We start from the raw sequence: 25,488 nt of genomic DNA, 5'->3' as shown, positions 1-25,488 counted from the left end.
ATTGTTGATGAAATGATTTGACCGTTTGCAACCTTCCAGCCAGGGTTCTTTTAATTCATTATTGTTTCTACATTAACATCCTTTTCTCGCAAACTGTAGCTGTGTCATCACGATTGTAGAACCCAACATCCAGTTCTACAAAGCATGAGAAAATTTGGATCCTTCTGTTAGTAGAACAAAAGTTAAAGTTATCTGTCGCCTTAATCCTTTGTTTCTTGTCATGCGAATATCAGATCACGGGTATGGGTTGAAACGGGGAATCTCACATGACCTCTTCAGTCCTGCTTTTAGAAGATCATTACAGATTCAGCAAGCAAAGATCAAATCTTAGGGATAATTAGTCAAATAGTGCCTAGTTGCAAGAACCTCATGCTTAAGGCCTTCCATTATCCTCGCCTTGGAGTTTGGCTATTTCACCCTTCCAGAGAAAAGGCTCCAGCGACTAAGAAACAAACTCAGACAAACAGCTAACTTCAGGGCTAAGAAGAACCAGGTCCGTCACATCAGATCTGGAGTGAACCCTATTAATTAAACTGGAACAAGCAATGATATAGTAAACTCTGTTCAAAACACTAGTAGATCATGATACATGAGGTAAGCTTCAATGACCTTGAGCTGTTCTACTCACGAAGAACAGGAAAAAGAGACAATAATGAGAAGCCAAGAGCATCATGGGTCATTTGAACATTGGGCATTGAATGGAATCAACATGAGGACCACTCAACTCTTATTCAAATGGGTTCCTTCAGCTAAGTTGATATGAGTTTTGGGACAATGACGTTGATGCTTTCTGAATCTAAGCGACCTCAAGTTGCTCCAACACAGTTATGAAATAAGCTTTGGAACTCATTCTTGGGAATTGAAAAACTGAATTATTTTTTGAACGAAAAAAAAAATGCTGAAAGTTTCAGACCAACGGAAAACCAGAAAGCCATTAGAATTAATATAACTAAAATACATACTAACTTAATTACAAGCTTGAGACCACGTATGGACATCGCTAGAAGACTACATACTGACAACAACGGAAGGCTCTGGTTCCACCTCCGAATCCCCATCAGATTCTTCAATGGTTCTCTGAAAAACAAAACTCATGTTATTATCTCATAATATTATTTATTATAGAAAACATAAAGACATTTTCACACGACGAGGACTTCTTCATAATTTAACCCAATTGAGTAAACCAGAAAGATTCCCCAATCCTCCTCTGAGGGTGCCCATTCCCCATTCTGGTAAGGCTGTATTCCCCAATCACGCCTCATCATGAGGGGATGCCATTTCTCCTCATTCTGGTAAGGATTCTGTATTCCCCAATCACGCTCATAATCATGAGGGGATGACCATGTCTCCTCATTCTGGTAAGGATTTCTGTAACTCTGTTCTCTAATTCAAGATTATTAAAGGGACTCATCAGCACCTAAAACAAATAAGATGAGACACCCAGTATGCAGCAGCTTTTAAAGACAACTGAATAAGACCACAGTCAAGCATTATAATCAAGGGGAAAAAAAATGCTCCAAGTCAGATCCAAATTGTCACACTCAATTGTCTCTCCACCCACTTGTACTTAAGGACCAAGTCATCATAGGCAAGGGAATCAATAACGAGTATTATAAATCTCCTTTGGATCTAGACTTCCTCACATCAGAGTCTGATATTCACCATTAAGGTCCACATCCAATACCAGACCACATAATTTGTTCGAGATTCAAACTACAATTACTATGGAGAATGATTATAAGGTGCTGTACCAGAGTTGACACGTTAATGCCTTTTTAGTTAAAAATATTAAGGCATAATGCTACTGCTCTAAGCTATGCTGCAACCTTCTGTAATACCTGAATAGTAGAAATGGCACTAAATGAAACCAAAGGAAGCGGGCATGGTTCATGATAACTGATGTGAGGGTTAAGAGTGTTCTGGTGAATAAAGTTACTATTCCGGACACAACATTTCCATCTGGGTTACCATTAGTAGAGTCTTATCTACTGATCCAAGCAGATGAAAGATCTGCTCAGTTTTCCTTCACTTCTATTCACATGGAAGTTATCATATAAACTAATGAAAACATACCTCCAGGCCATCTGCTTCCTTCGCAGTCTGTTGTGAAAGAAACTGATCCAGCGCATCATCACCATATAGGATTTTGGCTTCACAGCCACATCCTTCCACTTCTACATCGACCACAACAGCATCTATTTTATCCTTTCCAGTTCTTGTGTCTGGAATCTGAAAAAAATCAAGAAGTGCTATTATTTTGGATGATGGGATCAAGACGTACCATTTCATGAAGCAAAGAAAATAAATAAGAGGATGGCATTGGAACAGAATGGAGATGCAGAGGCTTATCTCTTCCTGCCTATCCTGTCTGTCATTTTAATCAGCAGTATTTTCTTAAATTTATTTTTGAATATACTCACTGAAAATTCTTTTTCTTCCTCACATACCTTCTGCGAGGACACTATTGAGTGATTTTTATCTCAAAATGAGGGTCTTGGATTTGCATTTGTTAATTGAAGCATCGTAATATATTAGGCCCAAGTTATACGTTAATTTTTAAATCAGTAGTAGATTAATTTAAGGGTGGGATTGATGTAATAAGGCTGCTTCATTGTGACCAAAATGTCACCTTTTCAAGTCAAGAAACAGCCTCTCCGGGAGTAGGTGGAACACCCATTTTGAGTAGAATAGTTTGGAAAATTTTAAAAAAATAAAAACTCAAACTACCAAGAGCATCTCAAACGAAGAAAAAAAAATACAGGTGTGATGTGGACCAAATTGCTAATAACAATTGAATCAGCATGCGTATTCTATAATTGACCTCCAGTCTTTGTTTAAAAAAAATGTTTTGTCACATAAAAAAGAGTCTAATAGAACTCCTATTAGAGTACAAGTAACAGGAACCCACCTAAGACTACTTCCACACCAGTAGTCCATACAGTGAGCATTCTTCAAACAAATTTCTTTGCAGGGCACCATGATTAGACAGATATGGTCAAAGGCTTCCAAGGGGTTTCACCCAGTCTGAACTCTGAAGACATCTAAATGGGCTTGCATTTTCTAGAATTCTCAGATTTCAGGAATCTCGTTGTTATCGCTTGAGAGTTGAGATGTACTTTATAGCAGGTTATTTGAATTCTATAGTGGGAGTAGATTAGGAAATGATAAAGTCTAAGCTTGTAAGTAGTTTGTGCTTCATTATTTTGTAGGTAAGGTAATTCAGGACACTCCAAATCAGCCAACAACTATATGAGTTTTCTTTCTGGGTTTTTTTTTCTTCCCGTTATTCAAATCAAGTATAGACTCCAGAATAACAACCCAAATGAAGAGTTTAACACAGTTAGTAATCCTGTTTTATTTACTTATTTTGTGTTTTGATTTATAAATACATGAAATGATGAATTGGATAACAGCCACAATTAGATAACAGAAATTGAAGTCCTTGATTCTCTCCCCCTCTCCCACAATTTCAGTTTCTCTCTCTTTTCTTCTTTCTCTGAGATCTCTTCTCTCCTTCTCTACCCCATGGCTCTCATGACTAGATAAAACAACTTCTGCCCTGCAAAATCCTGCGGTTCTTCTCTATTCACATTAGCTTCAGATCTGGCCTGAAATCTATTTCAAACTGATAAGAACCTACAATTCACTATGGAATTCAACAGCAAAACAGAGGAAATTTACAAGATAGAGCTGGTTTTAATGGTGCCAGTCACCCCCAACACCTCACGGTGCCCTCAGCCAAAGGCTGCCCCAAACTCACTCACATAACCAGTAATATCCTCTCCTCTCAATTCCCCCTATTTATTATCCCACAACTAAACCTAGCACTCCCTTTCTCACCCACATGGCATGATCCTAGGGTCCTATCACAAACCTATTCTTGGGCATGTGAGTAGTGTGAAAAACTAGAGTTGGAAAATTAGAAAACTCTTTCTAGCTATACCTCTTAGATGCAAGAACCATATAAGGGTGATTAACAAAATACAAAATTGTTTTGCAGATGTCTCCCACAGTAAGCACATGTTTGGTGGAGGTCAACAATTGATGCAAGTAAATATCTACAACGGACACCACAATTTGCAGCATAGCAAATAATGGGCATGAATACACTGTTACTTTGATAGCCCTAACCCTTCAAACCCATTTGTCTTTTGAACCATCAGAACAATATTTGTGGACATATAGACACTGTACTACTTTCTACCAGGACACTACATTTTCCTTCCTTTTTCTTTTCTAGAATTGACCATAGCAGTATAACACAACATCTTGGAATTCACTAGATAGCTGACCATGCCAGGGTTATCAAAGTCAATTGTATGAAATCTAAAGTATGGGAGGAAGTGAGTGCATACCTCATACATTGCATCCATCAAGATATTCTCCAATAAGGAACGTAACCCACGGGCCCCAGTGTTTTTAGCCATTGCTTTTCTAGAAATTAATCTCAATGCATTTTCAGTGAAATGTAGCTTGACCTGAGCCAACAATAGTACAGTTCAATATGGCTTTAAATGGTAGGCACGGGCGTAGACCCATCAAAGTGAATGACTAGTATATTAAATAAAACACCTAAAAAGATAACAACAAAATCATATTTCAGACACTTAAAACTGTTGTAAGTTGAACCTGAAAGAATTGCTTTCATCACCTGTGCAAGAAAAAACCTTAATGACCCAGAAAACCTGGGTAGTCTGTCAAGAAAGAAACCAGAGAGGGGGCTGCAGAGGTCGCAGAAAATTAATGGATCGGAAAAAGGAATTCGGGGAGGATCAGGGGCTTACAGTTCGGTTATTCTCACCCCAAGTACGTTGTTTTCTTTCCAATTCTATATTATTTCCGAAAAATTGATAGAACAAAGAGAGGACTAAATATGAATTTCACAATGCAATCAACATTCAAGACATGCATATCTTACGAATGGTAAAAGAAACTGCAAAAGGGGAGCAAAGAAAGCTCAAAAAGAACAAAATGAAGGAGGGAGAGAAAAGCCAATGATTTCTTCCGTGACACAAAAACATTAAAGCATGCAAAAAATATAACACAATGGGAAAAGCAGTTGACCTGGTGGCCAGACATTTGTCCTGCAACAGCCACCAAAATGCAAAAACATATATGTAACACCCAGTAACTATTAATGTTTCACAGGTCCACATCATACCAAAGAAAAGGAATGAAAAAATCTGAGAAGAAAAACTTACATCATTCATTTGAAACATCTTTTTGTATTGTTTTGCCAGCGCACTCTTTGGCTCAGTGAGAACCTATAAACCAAATCCTTATCAATTGTTAGCATACACTACAGAAATTCAACAGTTGAGGAGACTTGAAAAACACAGAGAGAGAGAGAGAGAGAGAGAGAGAGAGAGAGAGAGGGCATTAGAAGTTAGCTTGTGTATTGATTGGTCCCCTTGACCCAAAAGAAAATTGGTTGGTCTCAGTTGGTTTGGTCTGGTTGACCTAGAAAAATTCTCTCTGGGGCCAGCATGAGACCAGCAGGTTTATAATCAGTGCCAGCTGTGCAGACCAAGCTGTTTTATAGTTTGTTGGTCTCAGTGTGTAGACAGTTTCAGTGTTCCAGATTCCAATTGATCGAGGACCAGTTTAGGACTGATAATGGCAAAATTCTGTTAAACCATTTACTTTCCAATTTGGTCCACCCTGTTGGCTTTGGGCCTTAAGGCCTCAATATTTTATTTAAACTATCAATTACACAGCATAAGAAAAGACCACCTGTCCCTAAAAAACATACATACATTACATTAAGCATCAAGTGCTTCTTCCCCCAACCCACAGAAAAAGGGGGGGGGGGGGGAAGATAGCATTACGTCAATCAATACACTCAGCCTTACCCTCCATTCAGGTTTCTTCAGCATCATACTTAATCCAAAGCTTAGAATCTGGTCCATCAATATAGTCTTCTAATAAACAGTTTTTCAATTGGTTTTATTTTTATCAGTAATCACTACTCAGGTCATTTGGCAACTTCCCACAGGTCTAATTTGTCTACACTCAAATAATGGATATCCGCATGAGCCCCATCTGAGACCAACTATAAATAGCTGCCCAATTTTGGTTCGGCTTTTCAAGTCAGGCTAGTTATTAACACCCCCAGCAACAGGTTAAGAAAAGTTAGTATCCTCTGCCTCTGTGCTCCTTTTCATTTATTTATTATTATTATTATTATTTTTTTTTTTGGGGGGGGGGGGGGGGGTTTGGTGGTTAATTTAGTACTGTATTTGAATGATCAAAACAGTAGCCAAATAGGACCTTTCACAGGGAATCAACTTCAGATTTGATAGACTTAAGATAGATAAAATTCAGATATAATGGAAGGCTGAAAACCGAAGTGGTTAAACAAGGATATTGATTTAAGAACAATGACTAACTAGGTTTTCAAAACAACAGTATGCTATAAAGAAGAATGGATGGAACAATATAAGAGAATTAAGAGAACAATAAGGACAACAAAGTAACATGTAACACCGGGCTTCTCACCGCAAGGTGGATCGATTGGATCGAACACCAATCTACCTTGATCAAACACAAGGGTTCTCCAAGAGGAGGAATGCTAGCAAGCAATTTGATTTCATTTCACAAGTTGTTTTTTCACCACTTACATAAGTCTCTTTATATAGCATTCTAAAGAGACATAAACATTAATGGCAACATCTAACCACTAGCTAACACCACCTACCTATTAATAACTCAACTACTACCTAACTCTTGACAAAGGAGAACTCCTTTGACAATGAGTTCTCTTATTTTCAAACTAAAGCCCCTTTTATTGACTTTCCAAAAACTAGATTTAGGCTTAGGTATAGACTATGAAGTTCAACATATGTGGGCTAACTTAAACCCATTAAAACAGTCCTAGCCCATGAAAGCCATGGGCTGATTCAGGTGACAACTTTAGGCCTTTGATGGGCCTAACCCAATGGGCTTCTTCTTTCGTAAATATGTCTTCAATTCTGCATCAGTGGTTCTCTATGTGTCTATGTTTGAGTGCTGTGTTTTAGTAGTGTGTGCGACATGCCAGCTTAGATAGCTAGGGGATTCTCAATAATTTATGTGACAAATGAGCTATCAACACTTCACTAATTTTTATTTTTAATTTTTATTAAAAACACTTCACTACTTGGAAATGCTATTAATGATATCTCAATAAGACTAATTTATTTTCCATTTTTCAAATTATAAATCAAAATCTATAACCAACTCATATGCGTAAGCATACCAAGCATGCATCATCAGATTATATTACCTGAACCAGCTGATCTTCATTTAAAGCTGATAAACTGATAAGGATTGGAAATCGTCCAATAAATTCTGGTATTAGACCGTACACAATAAGATCACTGCTTTCAACCTGCATATACCAAGTTTATTTTCTTATAGTTAGTGAATCTATAATAAGGTATGAGCCACAAGGAGAAAAGGGCAAAAGAATGCCAAAAAGAAGGTTGCAAGCTGCAAGTGTTTACTTGCTAGTTAAAACTTGATCAACACATTCATCCCCAAAAAAAATTCATTCACACTTACAGTTTCTAATAAAGATGAAGTCACCATAGCATTTGTCAGACTACCAGTCCTCATGTTTGCACGCACTGGTGCTCCAAACCCAATTGAAGAATCATGCCGCCTAGTGACATACAACATATAACTTAGAAATAACACACAAGAAGAAGCAATAGTATTCAAATCAAGATGATGACCACGTCTATACAGCCTCTCTAACCTATCTGATATTGATTTCTCCAAGTCAATAAAGGCACCCCCACAGATGAAGAGAATATCCCTAGTGTCAATCTGGAAACAAAAAGGAGGGAAATAAAAGAGTGAGGGAGGGAGAATATAACGGTAGACTAAATAAACTGTATCTAACAAGGTACATGTGACAAAAGAAATCATTAACCACATCAAAGGTACAGTCAAATCCCTTCATTAGTAGCAACCCTGAAGATTTATGCACAATCTAGAGCGCTGGAGCAAATCTCAAATATCTAGAAAGCAGTAAAAGAGAATATAGAAAACTGAAAATTAGAGATTCCAGATGATTTAGATTCACAGAGAGGGAAATGGCTGTATGTAATAGGAAAATTAATGAACTCTATGTCCTCAAAGGTTCAGCACCAGAGGTGCCCCACACTTCTAAGGAAAAAGCTTACGTCTCTTTCTCCTCTTTAGAGTTTAGACTTCAGAGAAGTTTTTTTCAGTTAAAATCAATCCAGATAAATGAAAACTAAACTATCAATAAGATTAAAAAGATTCAGGGAGAAAAGTAACGCTGAACTTCCGAGGGATTTATTTTTTCTTTGGGGCTTCTATCCCCATCCATCACAAAGATTTTCTTCTTCTAATTGTGGGTTTATAACGGTCACGACAACACTAAAGGATGGAATCCTTCACATTTTACAGCCAAAGATCTCTGACTGGATTTTGATGAATCACTGTAATGATCCAATTCTTTACTGTAAACTTGAAGTTTGCTTACAAAATTATGTTTATTTTTGTCCTCCAGTGTAATTGCACAGCACATATTGAGTTCTTCAAATCTAGGATGAACATTCACCATTGGATTAAATGATTGACTGACTGAATAATCATCGACACTATAGCTTGAAGGATAGAAACTGAAAATACAACCACGCCTAATATTGCTGCAAGCTTCTTCATAATTTTCATTAAATTTCCCAGAAAATTTGTTTCATTTCTCCTTAGGACACTGTTTTTCAGGTAGCTTTCAGTCATATTTTTCTCATTTGAAAAATTACAAGGATTCAGAATGTTTGAGAGTTCCTCCTGCCAGAAAAATTCCTAGAACAAGAAGTATGTTTTGCTGGCCAGTTTACTGAGTATGCAACAACCAGTATACCTGAATACTGTCACCTCGAGGATGCTTTCGAGCTCCCTTTTCTGGTACATTAACCACCTGTTCCAGCACAGGAATTAAATTCTAAAAAGCAAAACATAGAAAGAAAAAAAAAATCTCATGAAATAGAAACTGGTTCAACATAGCAGTCTATTTAGTAGCTAGGAAAAGCATGACCTATTGTCCAGATATAACTACATAAACCAAATGACTTGTTTGTCTAGATAGTATTGAATAGACAATCCCATTGACTACATGCTAAATGAGTCAATGGATAGTCCCAACCCTATCAAAATACATGGATTGCATTGGTATGCTGTTCATAGCTTGTCCTTTCAAATAACTAAGGGCACATAAAAGGACCAAAGATGAAGGCCGCCTCAAATTTACTGCAGAACAGACTAATTTGGACAACATATAAGAGTGAATGTCTGAAGTACATTCCAAATCCCTCCATAAGGGAGAATAGGGAGAAACAAAAGCAACAGATTGCCCATCGAGTGACCACATAGCAGATTTACAAGAATTATGAGACAAATGTCAAGATAAGTTGATCCAGTAGAACTTTCTGTACCACAAGATTTAATAAGATCATCATCAAATGGAACTGGACATGAACTCCTTAGACAAAACCCTGGTGAAGTTATTTGTTGTTTGTGAAGCTATCCAAGGTTTCAATAACAACAACCAATATGCAGATAAAAACTCACTGTTCCTTCCAGCATTTTTAGTAATGCCTGCTGGACACCCTCGCCTGATACGTCTCGGCTTATGTTGAGACTCTCAGCCTGCACATATGCAAAGACAAAGTGGTAGACGGCAGTGCTTAGAAAAACAATATAAGTAAAAAAAATAAAAATAAAACAGAAGAAGAAGAAGCAGCATCACAGTATATTTTCCAACCATCAAAGGGCATAGAGTTGACCTTTTTGGCAATCTTATCAACTTCGTCGATGTAGACAATTCCCTTCTCAGCAGCCGCCACATTAAAGTCAGCAACCTGATATACAAGAAGACAAGCGACCAACTTATGGTATTGTATAGAACAACATATGGCAATTACATTTTCATGATAACAGTATCAAGTGCGTACAGATAACAGCATAGAAATGTCCAGCCAAAGGGAAGTCTCAGGATTCCAACAGCTATTTTGCAAGCCATGTTCAACATGTTCCAACTAAATGATGATGGACACCATGAATAAATTGTCACTAAAAATTTATCTCCTGAAGGTGAAACGTGACTCTACAAAACATAATTATAATTTTCTTAAATCATGAGTTTTGAACTTTCATATATCTCTTTACATCATGACCCATTAAAATAAGCTGCTCTATACAGCTGTAAATATCTGCCCTCTGGTAGCTTTGGTCTTGTTAGGTTGTGTTTCTGGGAACATCTTCACATTTCAGTTTCTTCCATGATTTCTGACGTGTATGAGTGAGTCCCTCAGGACTGACACTTTCAGATGTGGATATGGGTTTGCTAGATGCTACTTGAAAGCAAAATTTGGGCACCAACTGAGCAACCATGTGAAAAAATTATGCCGAAGATACTCCGGGAAAGTATCCAAGAATAACAGCAGGGAGGAAATCCTATGGTAAAAGCTACAAGTTTTTCATAGGATACGCTTGAGAATTACCATAAGAAGCTTGTGTAATATGGATTCAACATCTTCTCCAACATATCCAGCCTGCAAAAAAGAGGTCAAACAGAATCAATTTACTTTCCACTGAGCATTTCAATTTGAGCAAACACCAAGATCGAGTGAATTAGGGCTGGTTCGTGGTAATTCCTGGAACACCCCATTGTGCAGTTGGGATATTCTGAATAGTTCTAAAAGTAATCCCAAACCAATCTTACTTTCTTTCTGATTGAGTAGTCTACAAAAAGCTAGCCTGGTCAAGGTGACACCTAAAAGTTGAAATACTAGCTCCATAACACTTCAATAAACATTATTCTTGAATTTCCCAAGGAAAGAAGGAAAAGCAACAGTTCTTATTAATTGCTGAATAAGACTCAACTTGCCTGGGTCAGTGTTGTTGCATCTGCAATAACAAATGGAACATTCACAAGCCGTGCCAAGGTTTTTGCAAGTAATGTCTTCCCTGTCCTTGAAAAAACATTAAACAGGTAGGAAGAGATCAGTACCCTAAAGGACACCAACATAAAAGATTCCTTCTGTCGATCCGGAATAAACATTATAAAATAAAATTCAAATAGGACAAACTCATGCCACAATCAAATTAATGCAATCACTGTGGAGAATATGACAATGGTTCACACCTGAGCCAGTTGGGCCCAGTAGAAGAATGTTACTTTTCTCGAGCTCTACAGAATCATCATCCATTGAATTCACTTCACCATCAACTCCATCTCCAGCAGGCCTGATATCATAGGTTGTGGTGATGAGTGTTAAGAACAAAATTTTTAAATGAATAAGTATAATAACGCTGGAGTTTCAACTGGCAAGAGGAGACTTATAGTGCTTCTTCTTATAATCATACAGAGTAACCTAAGATTCTAAATTATTGTGAGCCCTAATTGTAAGTAAGGAGAAAAGGAAAGCTCAAAGCAAGGCCAAACTACTCACTTGAGCACGGACTCGCAGTATATTCTCTTGTAATGGTTGTAAACCGCAACAGAAAGTACCTGCATTTAGAAGATGCAGTAATAGAAGAAGGCTTGAGTTAATAAGTTTACTGCATAAATAACTATTTATTGACATTAGGATAGAAACTTGGTTCAAAATACTTGCTATTGCTCTCCAGAATACATATGAGAACAAGGAAAAGGAATAGAAACGACTTATCATCTCCAAAATAGACAACGATTTACACAAAGTAACGCCAATATAATCCCATACTGACATAAACAAATTCAAGTACCATTCCTATTTCTCTACAAGCATGGAGATTCACAGAACTTCATTGCCTTCGTCAGTATAGCAATACCTCCATAACAGTGGAGAAGAAAAATTTAAGCTTTTAAGCAACGAAACTGTAATGAAACAAATATACTGACGTTACCTTCTTGGCTCGCTCCTGGCCTATAACATAAGTATCGAGTTCTTTGCAGATTTCCTTTGGGGTCGGAAAATTGTTTTCAAAATTCCCTCCTCCCCAGCTCCTATCATTGGAATTCAATCCAGAACCCATAGAGGCTCCCCCGCCTCCACCACAACGCACTGAATTCCCCTTCGCCGCCGCAAAGCGCACCGCATGATTATCTCCCGGTGGTATCCAGTACTCAGGGGGTTCTCCATTTGACATTACAGTATCCGCCAAACTAGTTGATTCCTTGCATCGGTCCTCACTGGAATCCGATAAAAGATGAGAGCTTTGGGAATAACCTGAATCCTTATCAACTAAATCTCTTTGAAGATGAACCATTCTGAATCTATTGACACAGTTAGGCATTCTGGTCCAAAAATCGTCGCTTTTTCTTCTATAACTATTATGAAAAATAGATAACCTATCCTGGGAAACAGCTCTCGAAGCTGATTCTTTTAAAAATTTCGATCTCAAAGCAGCCGCAGCAGCCGCCATGGCTCTGCTTCTTAGTTTTCTCTCCGGATAAGACCACCAAAAATCAAAAGAAAGATTTTTTTTTCCTTTCAAATCCCCTTGCAGAACAGGCTACGGAAATTAAAATCGGGAAGGGAAAGGAAATAGGGGTTTGTGGAAGCGATGAAGAACCTAATATATTTAGCCCTTGAATCTGCGATTAGAGGTTTGACTAGCAGATTTTATCCATCCATGAAGAAAGAAGAAAAAAGAAAGAGAGAAGAGAGAGAGATGGGTCATGCATCAAGTTTTCAGCTCGCTCTGGACATTTCTACTTCCCAATCCCTACTCTTCAGTGGTTACGTATTTTTCGTAAATCGCTGATATTCTTTTTCGGGGAAAACCAAACGTGTATTAGTGTATTACTGCCTAACAATTTTATGACAAATTAACTGATAATAAGCGTATATCATCCAGCTGTTGCGTTACGTGGTGCTTAATTTTTTATTTTTTTTTTGGTAAAACACTTAATCCAATTTGCCACGTCACGTGTGTAAGAGGGTTTAATTTGCTACAGGAACATTTAGATTTGGACCAACGTAATAATATATATAGATAGTGTTAAAATAATTTTTGATGCATTAGTCATACTAATCCAGATTTTCTCCACCCGAGTAGGCCATCCTCCCATCCCAGCCATCTGAATTGAATTTGGGCTGCCCATGAAAGACGGGCAGCTTGGTCAGGTCCAATACCTGACATTGAGTAACTACACAAAAAATAAATAAGAAGCAATTGCTCTATATAATGGATAAGGACCTCCAAATGAGGAAATTAATAACTTTATCCACAGAAATTTCCGACCTTCTGATGGGATAGAGCGATTAATTTAACGCTCGACCTTATTTAAATTCAACTTATTAGCAGGTGATGCGACTTTCAGCATTAGTTTATCTCATTCACGATAAGTTAATTAATTAATTAAAGAGAGAAAACGAGAACTGCTAAATACCTGTAGATATCATACCAAAAAAAAAAAAAAATACTGGCTGCCTGGAAAGCAAAATTACAGGTACAACAGTTCCCAGATAAGCGTTTAACAGATAAAAAAAATTCCCCGATAAGCATCGAGAACAAAGTCTCTAACAATTTCGGATGCCTACAACATTTCTTATTTATGAAATGATACAAATGCTTAGATAGGATACATGTCTTTAACAAAGTCGCTTGATTTTTGATCTGTTGATCTTCATTTGATATGGTAAACAATCCAATGCTTTACCTGGGCAGAAGAAGCAATGCCCGCTCAATCAATTCCTGCTTAACAATGTACAGTTCGGTCCAACATATATTACAAATTTGGTAAATGAGAAGGAAAAAAGAAAAGTCATTCGGTATTCACCTCAGACGAAAATCTCTGATCAGAGAATCAATCTCCAAGTTTGAACCCCACAAATTTAAGAGCAAACATGATGCATCAATCTACCATTGATTTGGGAAAGCTTCCCTATATTTTGCATCTTCTCCTAATGTCAGCTGTCTTACTGTTGCATCTGTCGCACGAGAATTCAAAAGGCGCTTTCCTAATCTATCTTTGGGGGTAACTTTCTTATGCAGCATTGACGCAAGTGTTTGTTTCTTCTCTCTGGTGACGGTCCTGCTTGCACCTACTGGTTCCAAGGTTTCTCCAAATGTTGCAGACCGTGAGGTTGATGCAAGTGCAGATTGACACAAGACTGCTTCATTGTGCTCGCGAACCTTTGCAAGCTTTGCACGCTTCAGCAAGCGTTTATCTCTGTCTCTGTCTCGCACGTTCTTCACTGCCTGTTTGGCCAATTCATCAACTGTTTTAGACCCCAAATCAAGAGTTTTGTCATCTGAGGATGATTTTTCAATGATTGGGTTTCCTTTAGAGTCCCGCGGAACGATGGGCCCATGGAATGGACAAACTCTCAAATCTCTTCTCTGGCAAAGTCCCCCCTTTTTCAAAGGAGCATGGCATGGTTGGATTTCAACATCGTCTTCCTTATATAATGTTGTGTGAACATTCAATTCAGCAATTTTTTCTGCTGGAATAACCGCATCTGGGTCTACCCGGCCCCAGTGACTCTCAAGTTCCAGTCCTCTCTGATTAGCAAAAGCATCTCGTCTTGAACCCCAACTATCCAGGAAGGAACCCCAAGTCATAACAGGAGCTTCAGCCAAAAGCTCTCCTTTAAGAGAGGTTATTTGAGAACCATCTATTGTGTGATCCACAGTCTTACTGCTACTTGGATCTGTACTGCAGCCAGGGTCTTTCTTTTCTCTCAGGGTCGTCATACTTCCGATATCTTCACATGGCTTGCTAGGTTCCCCACAACTCCCACCATCAGACACTTCTATTTTACCCTCCTCCCACAAATCCTCTTCTTCACGATTGACAAGCTTGGTAAGAGCACAACCTGATTCTTCACACCTCTTCTTCACTGATAGCAAACAATTACGAATGTCAATAAGATCTTTCAGTGTGGAATCTCTAAATCTGACATCTTCAGTTTCAACCTTTACAAGAACAACCATCCATTCTTGCAACGAGACCAGATGCTTTGTCACCAGAAGCTTGTACAGTTCCTTTAGTACATCAAAAACAGCTTGATTGTCGCTATTCTCATGAACCTTGTGCCCTTCTTTTAAAGAAGCAAGACGAATCTGTAGTAAAGCAGAGCACCTGACTTCTTCAACTTCATCCTCCTCAAGCGCATCAAATGTCCTTGATTCGTTTTGGGCATTAAGAATCTGCAAGCATTCCTCTATTTCATCAAATGTTGACAAAATTTCACCCTTATATGAAGCAATGATTTCCTTAAGAGACGCAAACTTGTTTTGCAAAATCTCTTGTGACCTCCTCTCTCTCTCTCTTCTCTCTTGCTCTATCCGTGATGCATTTTGCCGAATATTTGGAAACTGCAACCGAAGCGTATTCTTCAAGTAGTCAAATCCTAACCTCACCTGTCTATAATGTATGCCAAATGAATCATTCCATTTCTCTAAGAACTCTATTGCTTTGGAACGAAGCTTCTTTGCAATATCATGAGGTGGAGGGAGTTCATAGTTTCTTCCAAAACCAACACTCAAACCCAAAAACTGATCAAATTTCACAACAAATAGTGATCTGAATAGCTTTGACCGCATGAACAACTCATCGATTATGAGAAGTGCAAGGTACCTGACCTGCAAAATTTATTGAAGTTTAGTTATTCTGTTAGGTTTCTCTTTCCAAAAAGGAAAACAAACGATGATGAGGATATCCATTTTGGAAGCATTAGATGTGAAATGTCAACTAAGTACAAGGTTTCCCACATAATGTGATACTCTTTTTGAATCATTTAACTATCTTAAGTAATTAAATAAATGATTGGGCAAAAAGATCTGAAGCTTTCTCCAGCTTCTGGTGAGTAAGAACACCATCAATGAAAGTAAACCTTCCATTTAGCATCCATAATAAACAAGAAAAGTTCTATAGTTCTGGGGGTCACTCCCATATAGCATGTTGAGTCAACCCCACGGTAAAATTTCTTCAATTACGGAATTTTATCCAAGGATTTGACATTCTTAGTGCAACCGTTTGAACTGGATTGTCAAGTGTGATCACTTACACATCAAATTTTTGCATAAGATACAATGTTCTAAGAACACATATCAAATTTATTCTAGCAGACATCAAAACATGTGACTGAGGAGAAGATAGCACGTATTTCTATCTTAGAACACTAACAGATAACCCATAACTCCACTAACTACAACTGCAATGGACGCGGAAATGGTTCAGCCTAGTTAGAATTCATAGCAATCGAGGGTAAACACCTAGGGGGTGGTGATAAGCATTGTGCTGGTCAGAAGAATGGCATTGCCACCTCTTCTACTACCATTTCGGTAAGGAATCTATAAACAAAACCAGTCACTCAAAATTTAAACATAAAACCCGATCAACCGATTCGAATTTCAATCCGAATTTCCCAAGATCCTCTTCTTTTTTGCGGAGGGGTGGGTGGATGAGAATAAAATTAAAGGATACAAAGGAGAACAAGAACCAATAGCAACGAATTATCACAGAACCTAAACAGAAACAAAGACAGTTTTCCTTAATTGATAAAGAACCAGCTTGGAATCCAAATTAGATAAGAAGAAGAGGGTGCAAAAACAATGAAAAAAACAAATAACCTGAGAGTGGTTCTTCTTCATCTTTTCCGTTAAGGTTTCGACGGAGAGTTGAAGTTCGGCATCGGAAGAACGAACAACCCATTTGATTGATTTGAGAATTCGAGGATCGACATCTGGAGCTGTTGAGTTCGTAGCAATCTCGATCAACGACCTTACCTTCCGATGCCCTTCTCTCTGATTCTCCTCTTCCTCCATCACTAATCAATCACTTCCCGTTTCTTCTCTCCCAATTCAACTCTCAGAAGCTGCTTCCATCCCTAAATCGGATTACTCGATCCATTCACCAAATCCAAAACCCTTAAATATCGAATCGCTCCGAACCCCAACAAATTTTTCCCGAATATAATTTTTGAAGACCGTTGAACTTTCCAGGGTCTGTTATAAACCGACAAGGCGCCAACCAACTGGGCCTGATTCGCTAGAAATGGTATGGGCCTCAAATCAGTAGAGACAGATTAAGCCCAAAAGAAAACCGACGAGGCCCATTTACGAGGAAAACATTGCACCTAATCTCTGAAAGATCAATTAATGCAAGATAACTCACAGGAAGGCTAGGGAGTAGATATACAATAAATGAATCAAGATGCAATAAAGTTTCTAACAATAAAGTATGTGAATAGAAGGATATTAATTAAAGGGAAATTTTCAGTCCGGACCCCTAAATTTCCCTTTAATATTTTTTTCACTCCCTTAAGTTATCCAATTTTTCAGTCAGACCCTCTACTATTTTTTTTTGGTAAAGAGACCCTCTTACTATTAACATAATAATATCATTAATCTTAATTACTTTTTTTCACCCAAAAAAAGTCTCAATTGCTTTTATTTATCCATTTCTAATATTTGCATCCTAAGTTTAAAAATCTTACTCATGAACTATAGCATTCATACTTTGTAAAAAATTATGATTAAGAGAAAAAGAAGTTACAATAGTAGAATGAGATAAAAAAACGAGCCAAAAATAGGGTTTTTTGTGTAAGATTATTTTATATTTTTTGAAATATTTAACTTGCTCACATCAGCACTTAACTGTGATTTCTTAATTGTCAAAAATATATTTGATGTATTTTCATTTTAAATGTCTGATTGATAAATAAATAGTTCAGCAAATGACATTAATTTTTTGAAATAATTCAAGAAGTGACACTGAAACCTTAATTAATAAAAGTTCTACTCATTTGGGTGCATTTTCCTTTAGTAAATGCGTAGGGTTGTCCTACAAAAAAATATGAACCATTGGATTGAAATCTTGTCCGAGACCTCAATTTGACGACTTATTTTCACACTAAATGCATTATGGACATTAAATGCTCAAGATTGAAGCTAAATTCCAGTTCGAGCAATCGAACTGTCTGTCTCTCTGTAAGTAAGTAGTGAGGGGACATGGGGGTTTCTAAAGTAGAAAATGATGTTTTTTGGTTGCTGCCTTGTTAGTGGACAGTGGAAAGGCATTCTTTAAAGCAAACTAAGAAAGCAAAGGAGTATTGCTTCCACAGCTGGAGGAAGGAAGAAACCAAACAAAGTCTTCAAACTTTTTTATCCTCTTCTCTTTCTTTCTCTCTCTCTCTCTTCCCTTTCTAAGAGCAACCCATGTGAAGAAAGTACCGGTGCAATCAGGGTGTCCTTTTCATGAGTAGCTCCCCATAGAAATGCTTTTTCTTTTAAAATATTAACACCTATATATTTGGTGTCGAGGCGTCTTTTGTGTTTTCTATTTAGGTGTTGGTGTTTATTTGATGCTGTATTTGTTATTGTTTTCATTCTAAGGGTTTACTAGGCTTGACCCATCTTTTAGCCTGAATGATCCAATCTATTGCATGTACGACAGTTTAGTCAATTTTCGCTCCTTAGGTTAGATCTTTTTTTTGTGTTTTCATGCATCTCTTTAGTGTATTTTTCCTTTCTTTTGTATTTATATCTTTCTTGGTTCAATGAATAAAGTATTGTTTACCAAAAAAAAAAAAAAACAAGAGATTCAATTCAGACTGAAACATATCATATATTTAAATTTTATGTAAAATTATCCCAAATACGTGTATAAAGTGATATATTTAGATAAACCACAACTCCTAGAAAAGGAAAAAAAATGTGATGAAAAACAAGATTTTGACTTTCACAAGTGGTAGCTGACCTCTTAGACATCTTTATCCAAGAAGGCAAATCTCCATTATCCGAGGCGATACTATATAATACATGTTAGGGTTTAAAGTTTAAGCAAAATGTTACTTAAAGCAGATAATTATTCTAGAGTATATTACAAATTGAAAGTTAAATTGAGATTATTAATTGCTAAAGACCTAGGGGTCAGATTTCAACATAGCATTCCCACCATTTTATCCCTCTTTATAATTTGAAAAATATTTTCGAGATTTCCTTCCCCTGTCTACTAGTCTCAATTGCCAACCCTCTCAATTGCTAACCCACTATGTTTAATTTAAATTTAAAATATCCGTTGCTTCAAACTCGTATTTATAAATCAACACTAAGTTTTACGATTAATTGGACTCTCCCATACCCGTTGGACTCTCCCATACCCATGATACCATTAAACCGTAACTAATCTGATGACCTATATTAAAACATAAATTAATTATAACATGAATAATGAATAATTCGCCATGCATTAGGTATGACTCAAATACCTCCAACAATACATATCCATAATGAATAACTTAAAACCACACATCCATAATGAATAACTTTAAATCATACATCCAATTCCATTCGATATTCAATACCAACACTTTAAACTCATCATAGCCAAACTGTATGTAGCACGCCAGCACCACCATCCAGCCACCAACCCCACCATCTCATCAAAGCGACCATGCCGTACGGCAACACCCACACGCGCATTCTAGCCTGCTACGGCCTAGCTACCCCCTCCTTGGAAATTGCGATGGTGGAGGCCCACACTCCTGACTCCACTACCCAAAAGAAACTTTCGAGAAATTCGCTACGGATCTAACTTTAACTGATACGGATTTATGACCAGAAATTGGAATGCCAATCCGACGGCAGAGATCAACCGATCATAATAGTTACAATTACTGATCAAGAAGGAAGATTCCAAGACAGTTAACAGTAACTTTCTCTAACTATAAAAATAAAACGGAAAATTACACCCTGGTTTCTTCATTTTTGTTTCTCACTTTCTTGAGCTAGTATAGTGGAAGACACTAATACCCCTACATCCTTACGTAAATTTCAGGAATTCTTTTAAACGAAAAAAGTAAAGAAGAAACAATCTTGCCTTGCCCGCCAAATCCTACGCGCACCCGTTCGGAGAGAACCCGACCCGAGACCCGGCGCTATCGAACACAACCCGATAACCTTGTTGCTGAATGTTTCCGATGATCGACAAGCCGCTGGTAGTTCCGGCAAATGCGAAACAGAATATGCCGTTATTATCGACCGGAATCAGATAATTGGTTGCAGGCAAGGCTAGATTGGCTCCACCTCCGAAGTGCATCACCACCGTTGGTACCTTTACCACCGACTTTCCTGACAAATCGTAACACGTGTCGAATAAAGAGAACGAAGGCGCACGCTTCAACTGTGCTCCGGCGCGGAACGCATCGCGAAGAGCTATGTAACCTCGACGAGTCAGACGAGTCACTGACGTACCTGAGTCGATGATAACGCCACCGTTCCCAGCTGCGTCGAGGCGGAACATGGCGGCTGAAATCCCCGGCACTGGAACACCTCCGACGCTTATTCCGGTGAGTTCAACGTAGTAGAAAGTGTCGAGTTTAGGGTTTGCTATCATCGGAGTGAAGACGGCGGATCTTGACACGGACGATTCGCCGAACACAATCGACGAAGGTTTCGAAGATGACTGTCGATCCACAAGGCAATAAGAGAATTTCCGGCCGAAGCGCCTCCCAGTCTGTGACGGAAAAGATAGTCCTCCTTTACCAAGTCCAAGCAAACCAGCAGCACCGACGAACAAACCTTCGTTGTCATGGCCACAGCCAAGCGCCACCTTCCCCACCTTCGTCCTTCGGAACGTTAGCGTCTCGGTGGAGAAATCGCCGACGGTGAAGGATCCGTCACCGTAAGAGACCTGGTAGAGGCAAACCTTCTGCCTACTGCAAGCAGACACGTCAAGTCTCCGGCAAAGCGGCGACGAACAAGGAACGCCGGCGTAAGAGCTCGATTTCCTAGGATCGAAGATTGGATCAGTTTGTGTGTAACATTTGCGGCAAGGAGAGCATTGGATCCAAACGATATCACTTCCAGTGTCGAGCACCATGTAAGCATATTTTGGAGGAGTTCCTATACCCAATCTTGTAAAGTACTCTCCACTACCTTGAGACAAGCCAGATATGATGGAACTACTGAAATCTCCGCTGATATTTCTCCTCCCTCTAGCACCTGCTGCCATGGCCGTCAAGGATTCAACCCTGGCCAAATCCCTCTCTAACCTCAGGTTAAAGAGGGCTTCTGGTGTTGTGTTGAAGGCCAGAACATCTCTGTGTTCTAGGGCAAAAGCGAGGGTGGTATCAGAACTCGTTTCGGCTGTCTCGAGATCAGAAAAGATTGAGGATTCGCTCCATGAGAGATCTGACTCGATGGTTCTAGGTCTGGGAAGAGGTTTCAGTTCCAGGGTTTGGAACTCAGGCAGTTTCGCATGACCGCCTGAGAGAGAAATGAGAAGCAAAAAGAAAGAAAGGATAGTTGCTTCAACTTTCCCTTCCATGGAGGACAAGCGTTACAGACCCTTGGAAGTTTTGCAGTTGCAGAGAGAAGGGAAGGACAAGAGACGCAAATATATAGGGAAGACCAGAACGAGTTTGGACTTGAGAGTGAACTCTACTGAGTGGTCACCAGTGTGAACCCTTGACTCCTTGAGGAGTGCTTCTACTTCTACGGTCTACAGTCAATCACCTTACTTTCAGGTACACTTCCTATTCTCTCTCACTCGCCACCTCCCACTTCTGCTATTTATTTTTCCATTTGTTTTTGAGTGGACAAATTGAAATATTTTCTACATTTTTTTCCGGGGAAAATCTTCAACCCTTGAATTTCCACAAATATTAGGTTCGATTCAGTTAATGCACGAGGCCGAAAGGCGTAGTCGATGGACAACAGGTGAATATTCCTGTACTACTCCTTGTTGGTCCCGAGGGACGGAGGAGGCTAGGTTAGCCGAAAGATGGTTATCGGTTCAAGGACGCAAGGTAACCTTGCTTTTTCAGGGTAAGAAGGGGTAGAGAAAATGCCTCGAGCCAATGTCCGAGTACCAAGCGCTACGGCGCTGAAGTAACCCATGCCATACTCTCAGGAAAAGTTCGAACGACCTTCAACAAAAGGGTACCTGTACCCGAAACCGACACAGGTGGGTAGGTAGAGAATACCTAGGGGCACGAGACAACTCTCTCTACTGAACTCGGCAAATAGCCCCGTAACTTCGGGAAAAGGGGTCGAGATCGAAATCTGGGTCGAGTTTAAAATCTTAACCGTTGGCGGAAGTGTTGTGCATTAAATATGCAACATTCAAGTCTGCTTTTAATATTTATGTCACTCCTTGAGATACCTTGAATTACCTATTAATAGTTTATCAAAAAAAATAATAACCTATTAATATTGATGTCACCACCGAGGGCTTGAGGTATTTGATTTATCTTTTAGACCCCTTATTATTGATGCCATTAGTCTCAATTATTTTTATTTACCTATTTTCAATATTATTCTCACATTATAAATTAAAACACTATTTGTGAAGTATATCTTCCAAATCTTTCCAAGATATATGGTAGAAGAAAATGAAGAAATAAGTAAGTTGAGCATATGATTTTTCTATCCATATTACAATTATCTTTATAAAATATTTAACTTGCTTGCATAAGTATTTAACTATTATTTTCTAATGATAATGGGTGTCTTCGTTATTTTTTATCCTATAGTAGATATAAATTATCTAATTGATAAATTGGATAAGTTAGAGATGCCACATTTATTCTAAGCGGAAACACAACTCCTGAAGCCACAGACAAGGCCTTCTATGAACAACATTGTTGGCCGCCTTAAACACAAAGAGAGGGAGACGTGTTGGAAAAATCTGACAACATTGTTGCCCTCTAGCATGTTCACAATAGATTCACTATCAGATTCTACTACCATATGAAGATAACTTGTTAAATACAATTTAAGAGGCTTGATGGAACAGCAATGGGTTCACCCACCAAAATTTATGCATTGTCTGGTCTAGAAAGACCAAAAAAAAATCTGAAACATCTCTAATTTAATGAAATAAAAAGTAGCTAAACGTCACTACATATGGTGCTTCACGTATTCGAAATTTTCGTCTCAGTGATTACAACTTGCGAAAACACATGATGGACCCATCTGGTATTAGGCAAAAAAATGATGGACCCATTTGGTAAAGTGGTCTCACATCCATTCCATTCCCAGCTGGTGAAATCACAATCGTCATCAGCGCAGGTGAGGTCAAGTCTTTCACAAACTTACAAACATGCACTCATAAGTTTAATTAAAGGAGTTTCCTTTAATTGCGCTCCATCCATCTAACGTTTCTTCCCATTTGCCTCGTTAGGTTCAATCTTGGATTTACAAGCAAAAAATCTTGGATTCCAGTCTTAATAATAATAATTTCAAGGTAAATCATAAAGTTTTGTTTGACATGTGTTCTTGGAATAGTCAGGTTTAGGATTCAACCCAAGTCAACATATACATTTACAAGTGTCGTGCCAGTTCGATCCGGATCCGGTTTCGGTTTGTTCCTGGGTCCCACATGAACCGGATGGACTGTTGGTCTGACCTAATACATGTTCGTCCGAGCGACTTCAGATCTTCTCCCCAGCAGGATTAGGGTGATGAGTTTTTATTTTTATTTTTTATTTATTATTTATGGCTTCCACATAATTTATGGTTGTAACGCTGTTGGAGGAGCACATAGAGTGCACTCTGTAAGGAAAGATGATCCACACTCTGTCTGAGCAGCCGTGTTTGAGGGGATTAAGCTCTAGAACATGCACGTTATACTACACAAAACGGTGCTTGACACACGCATGTCAAAGAATTGGACATGCATTTGGCATGTGCAAACCAAACCATCCACGTTAGAATTGCTTCGATCTCACTAACTTTAGAATTTTCCCTACTAACTGGGCACATGCATAGAATTGCTTCCTATCTTTGACAATCAAGGTACACCCTTAATATGCATGACTAGTGTCTCTTGTTTTTTATTATTATTATTATTTTTTATCAAAGTTAAAGTTTTTTTCACCTCAAATTACTAAACTTTACAAGATAAAATCCATTTAAATAGATTGTTCTTAAATTTGATTTGAGATTTTGAAAATAATTTATTGATCCATAATAATTGGCCCGCATTAACTCTCGTTTCTAACAGGCTAGGTTATGTTGGTTCTAAGACGGTTGGTTCAGAATCAAAATGCGATCCAAACCATACTCCAGAGGTAAACTAGTCAATTTTAATCCATAACGGGAAGTGAAATTGAAATAAATAATTCTCCCAAAAATAAATGGAAATAATTAATTTAGTAGTAGATTTCAAATCTATCTGTATCATGACGCTTGTCGTATTAATTACAATAGCTCATGATTTTCCCTGCAGGTAACGTGTCCGGAAGCGGGGAAGAAGAATTAAAATCTGAATGGTCCCACAATGGTTGACTACTAAATCAGTAAATCCTGGTAGAGGAAGGTGACGAAGTCATCAATAAAACAAAAAAGTATGGAAAGGATAATCCTTCGATCGTGATATTCACGACACCAGGCGAGGGGGAGGGGTGAAAATGATACGTAAATTTTACTCACAAAGTAGAGGAAGCTTGGCCCAACAACATATTTCAGAATCACTACTACTATACTGTGCTAGAAGGAAGACAAAGTGGAAGCGACTAAAAGAAAGGTGGCTAAAATGTAATGAAGATGTTAAATTTAGTATAGAAGATTTCAATTGAATCGAAGGTGTTTATTGCAATTCAGAACGAGTGTATTTGAGAGGTTTTGTGCACAAAATTTTCAAGTCAAGTGTTCTTAAAACTGAGTTCCATATTGATGCGGATCAATTATGCTTCTGGATCCGACTGAGCCTCCTCTCGTATCCGGGACGATGAGTCCTGCAAGAAAGGTTAGATGCGGGCCGGCTTGTGTGCCGGGCAGCCGCCTCCGATGGTAAAGTTAGATGATGAACCGAATGAGGTCTCGTGCAGAAGCTATACAAGATTATGCTCAAAGTGTATTGGTTGCTTACCGGAGGGGTAGATTTGTGCATTTATAGTGTGGGTGTTACTTTTTATGTATTTGGTAAGTTAGCCAGACAAGGGCTGATGTTTCTCCTCGGATCATGCTCCCTTGTCGTTGGTCCCATTCAATCAGCTGCTGAGTTGACCTTCTATAACAAGGATGATTGCTATATATGTGGCGATGTTACGCTTTTGGTCATGGATGATCGGCATCTTTCCCGATTAACTAGCATGTGGAGCCCCATCCGATTCAGACTCGGTCGGGTAGAAATCTTCCGTATCACATATTATTTATGTAAGCATTTATTATGTAGTAGAAAAAAATATGCTACATATTCATGTAGAGTTTCACTCTTCATGCAATAGATTGTTTGAAGCTGAGTGCTCAAAATCAATAAAGGACGACTAGGATTATCGTGGTGACACAAGAGCTAGTTGTTTTTCCTGGAAACATCATCATTACTCATATTAATAGAGAATCAAATCTGGTTGCTAATTGGATGGCGAAGAGAACAACAACAGTGGAGTTTCATTCGCAATTCTTTTAGGAACTCCCTCAAGATATAGAAGAGTTTCTTTAGACAGATCTTTGATCAGCTCTCCTTAATTTAAATAAATAAAAAAGAAAGAAAGATACTCCTTCAACGGTTTGACTTATATCATGAGAAGG

General features: G+C 38.3%; 3 protein-coding genes across 5 annotated transcripts; all 3 read right to left on the bottom strand.

Annotated features, from left to right (window-relative positions):
• Positions 1–32: 32 nt before the first annotated feature.
• On the bottom strand, positions 33–12,803 carry LOC149014104 (CLP protease regulatory subunit CLPX1, mitochondrial-like). The gene is made up of 15 exons (XM_089160050.1): positions 11,905–12,803; positions 11,469–11,527; positions 11,162–11,262; positions 10,904–10,983; positions 10,518–10,568; positions 9,801–9,875; positions 9,586–9,663; positions 8,879–8,935; positions 7,742–7,812; positions 7,546–7,645; positions 7,268–7,372; positions 5,205–5,267; positions 4,359–4,481; positions 2,077–2,232; positions 33–1,077 (listed from the first exon to the last, which is right to left on the bottom strand). The coding sequence occupies exons 1-15, from the start codon at positions 12,421–12,423 to the stop codon at positions 1,009–1,011; spliced, it is 1,707 nt and encodes a 568-aa protein (XP_089016176.1). The 5' UTR covers positions 12,424–12,803; the 3' UTR covers positions 33–1,008.
• A 587-nt stretch (positions 12,804–13,390) lies between these two features.
• On the bottom strand, positions 13,391–16,911 carry LOC149014103 (ENTH/VHS protein). 3 transcript variants are annotated; one of them, XR_016174104.1, is made up of 3 exons: positions 16,582–16,911; positions 13,784–15,591; positions 13,391–13,698 (listed from the first exon to the last, which is right to left on the bottom strand). XR_016174104.1 is itself a non-coding variant. In XM_089160053.1 (2 exons), the coding sequence occupies exons 1-2, from the start codon at positions 16,774–16,776 to the stop codon at positions 13,864–13,866; spliced, it is 1,923 nt and encodes a 640-aa protein (XP_089016179.1). In that variant the 5' UTR covers positions 16,777–16,911; the 3' UTR covers positions 13,391–13,863. The 3 variants fall into 3 exon arrangements, 1 of the variants encoding a protein (XP_089016179.1); XR_016174105.1 differs by having other exon boundaries at positions 13,391–13,663; XM_089160053.1 differs by having other exon boundaries at positions 13,391–15,591.
• Positions 16,912–19,200: 2,289 nt separating this feature from the next.
• On the bottom strand, positions 19,201–21,504 carry LOC149014102 (Eukaryotic aspartyl protease family protein). Its single transcript, XM_089159735.1, has one exon. It carries the CDS (start codon positions 21,278–21,280, stop codon positions 19,847–19,849), a length of 1,434 nt encoding a protein of 477 aa, XP_089015861.1. The 5' UTR covers positions 21,281–21,504; the 3' UTR covers positions 19,201–19,846.
• Positions 21,505–25,488: the final 3,984 nt, after the last annotated feature.

This window comes from Hakea prostrata, chromosome 6, assembly GCF_041222555.1.
Source record: "Hakea prostrata isolate BN-2017 chromosome 6, UWA_Hpros_2, whole genome shotgun sequence".
Classification (NCBI taxonomy): domain Eukaryota; kingdom Viridiplantae; phylum Streptophyta; class Magnoliopsida; order Proteales; family Proteaceae; genus Hakea; species Hakea prostrata.
Note: the sequence above shows the minus strand (reverse complement) of the source record. Positions and strands in the feature narration are given on the sequence as shown.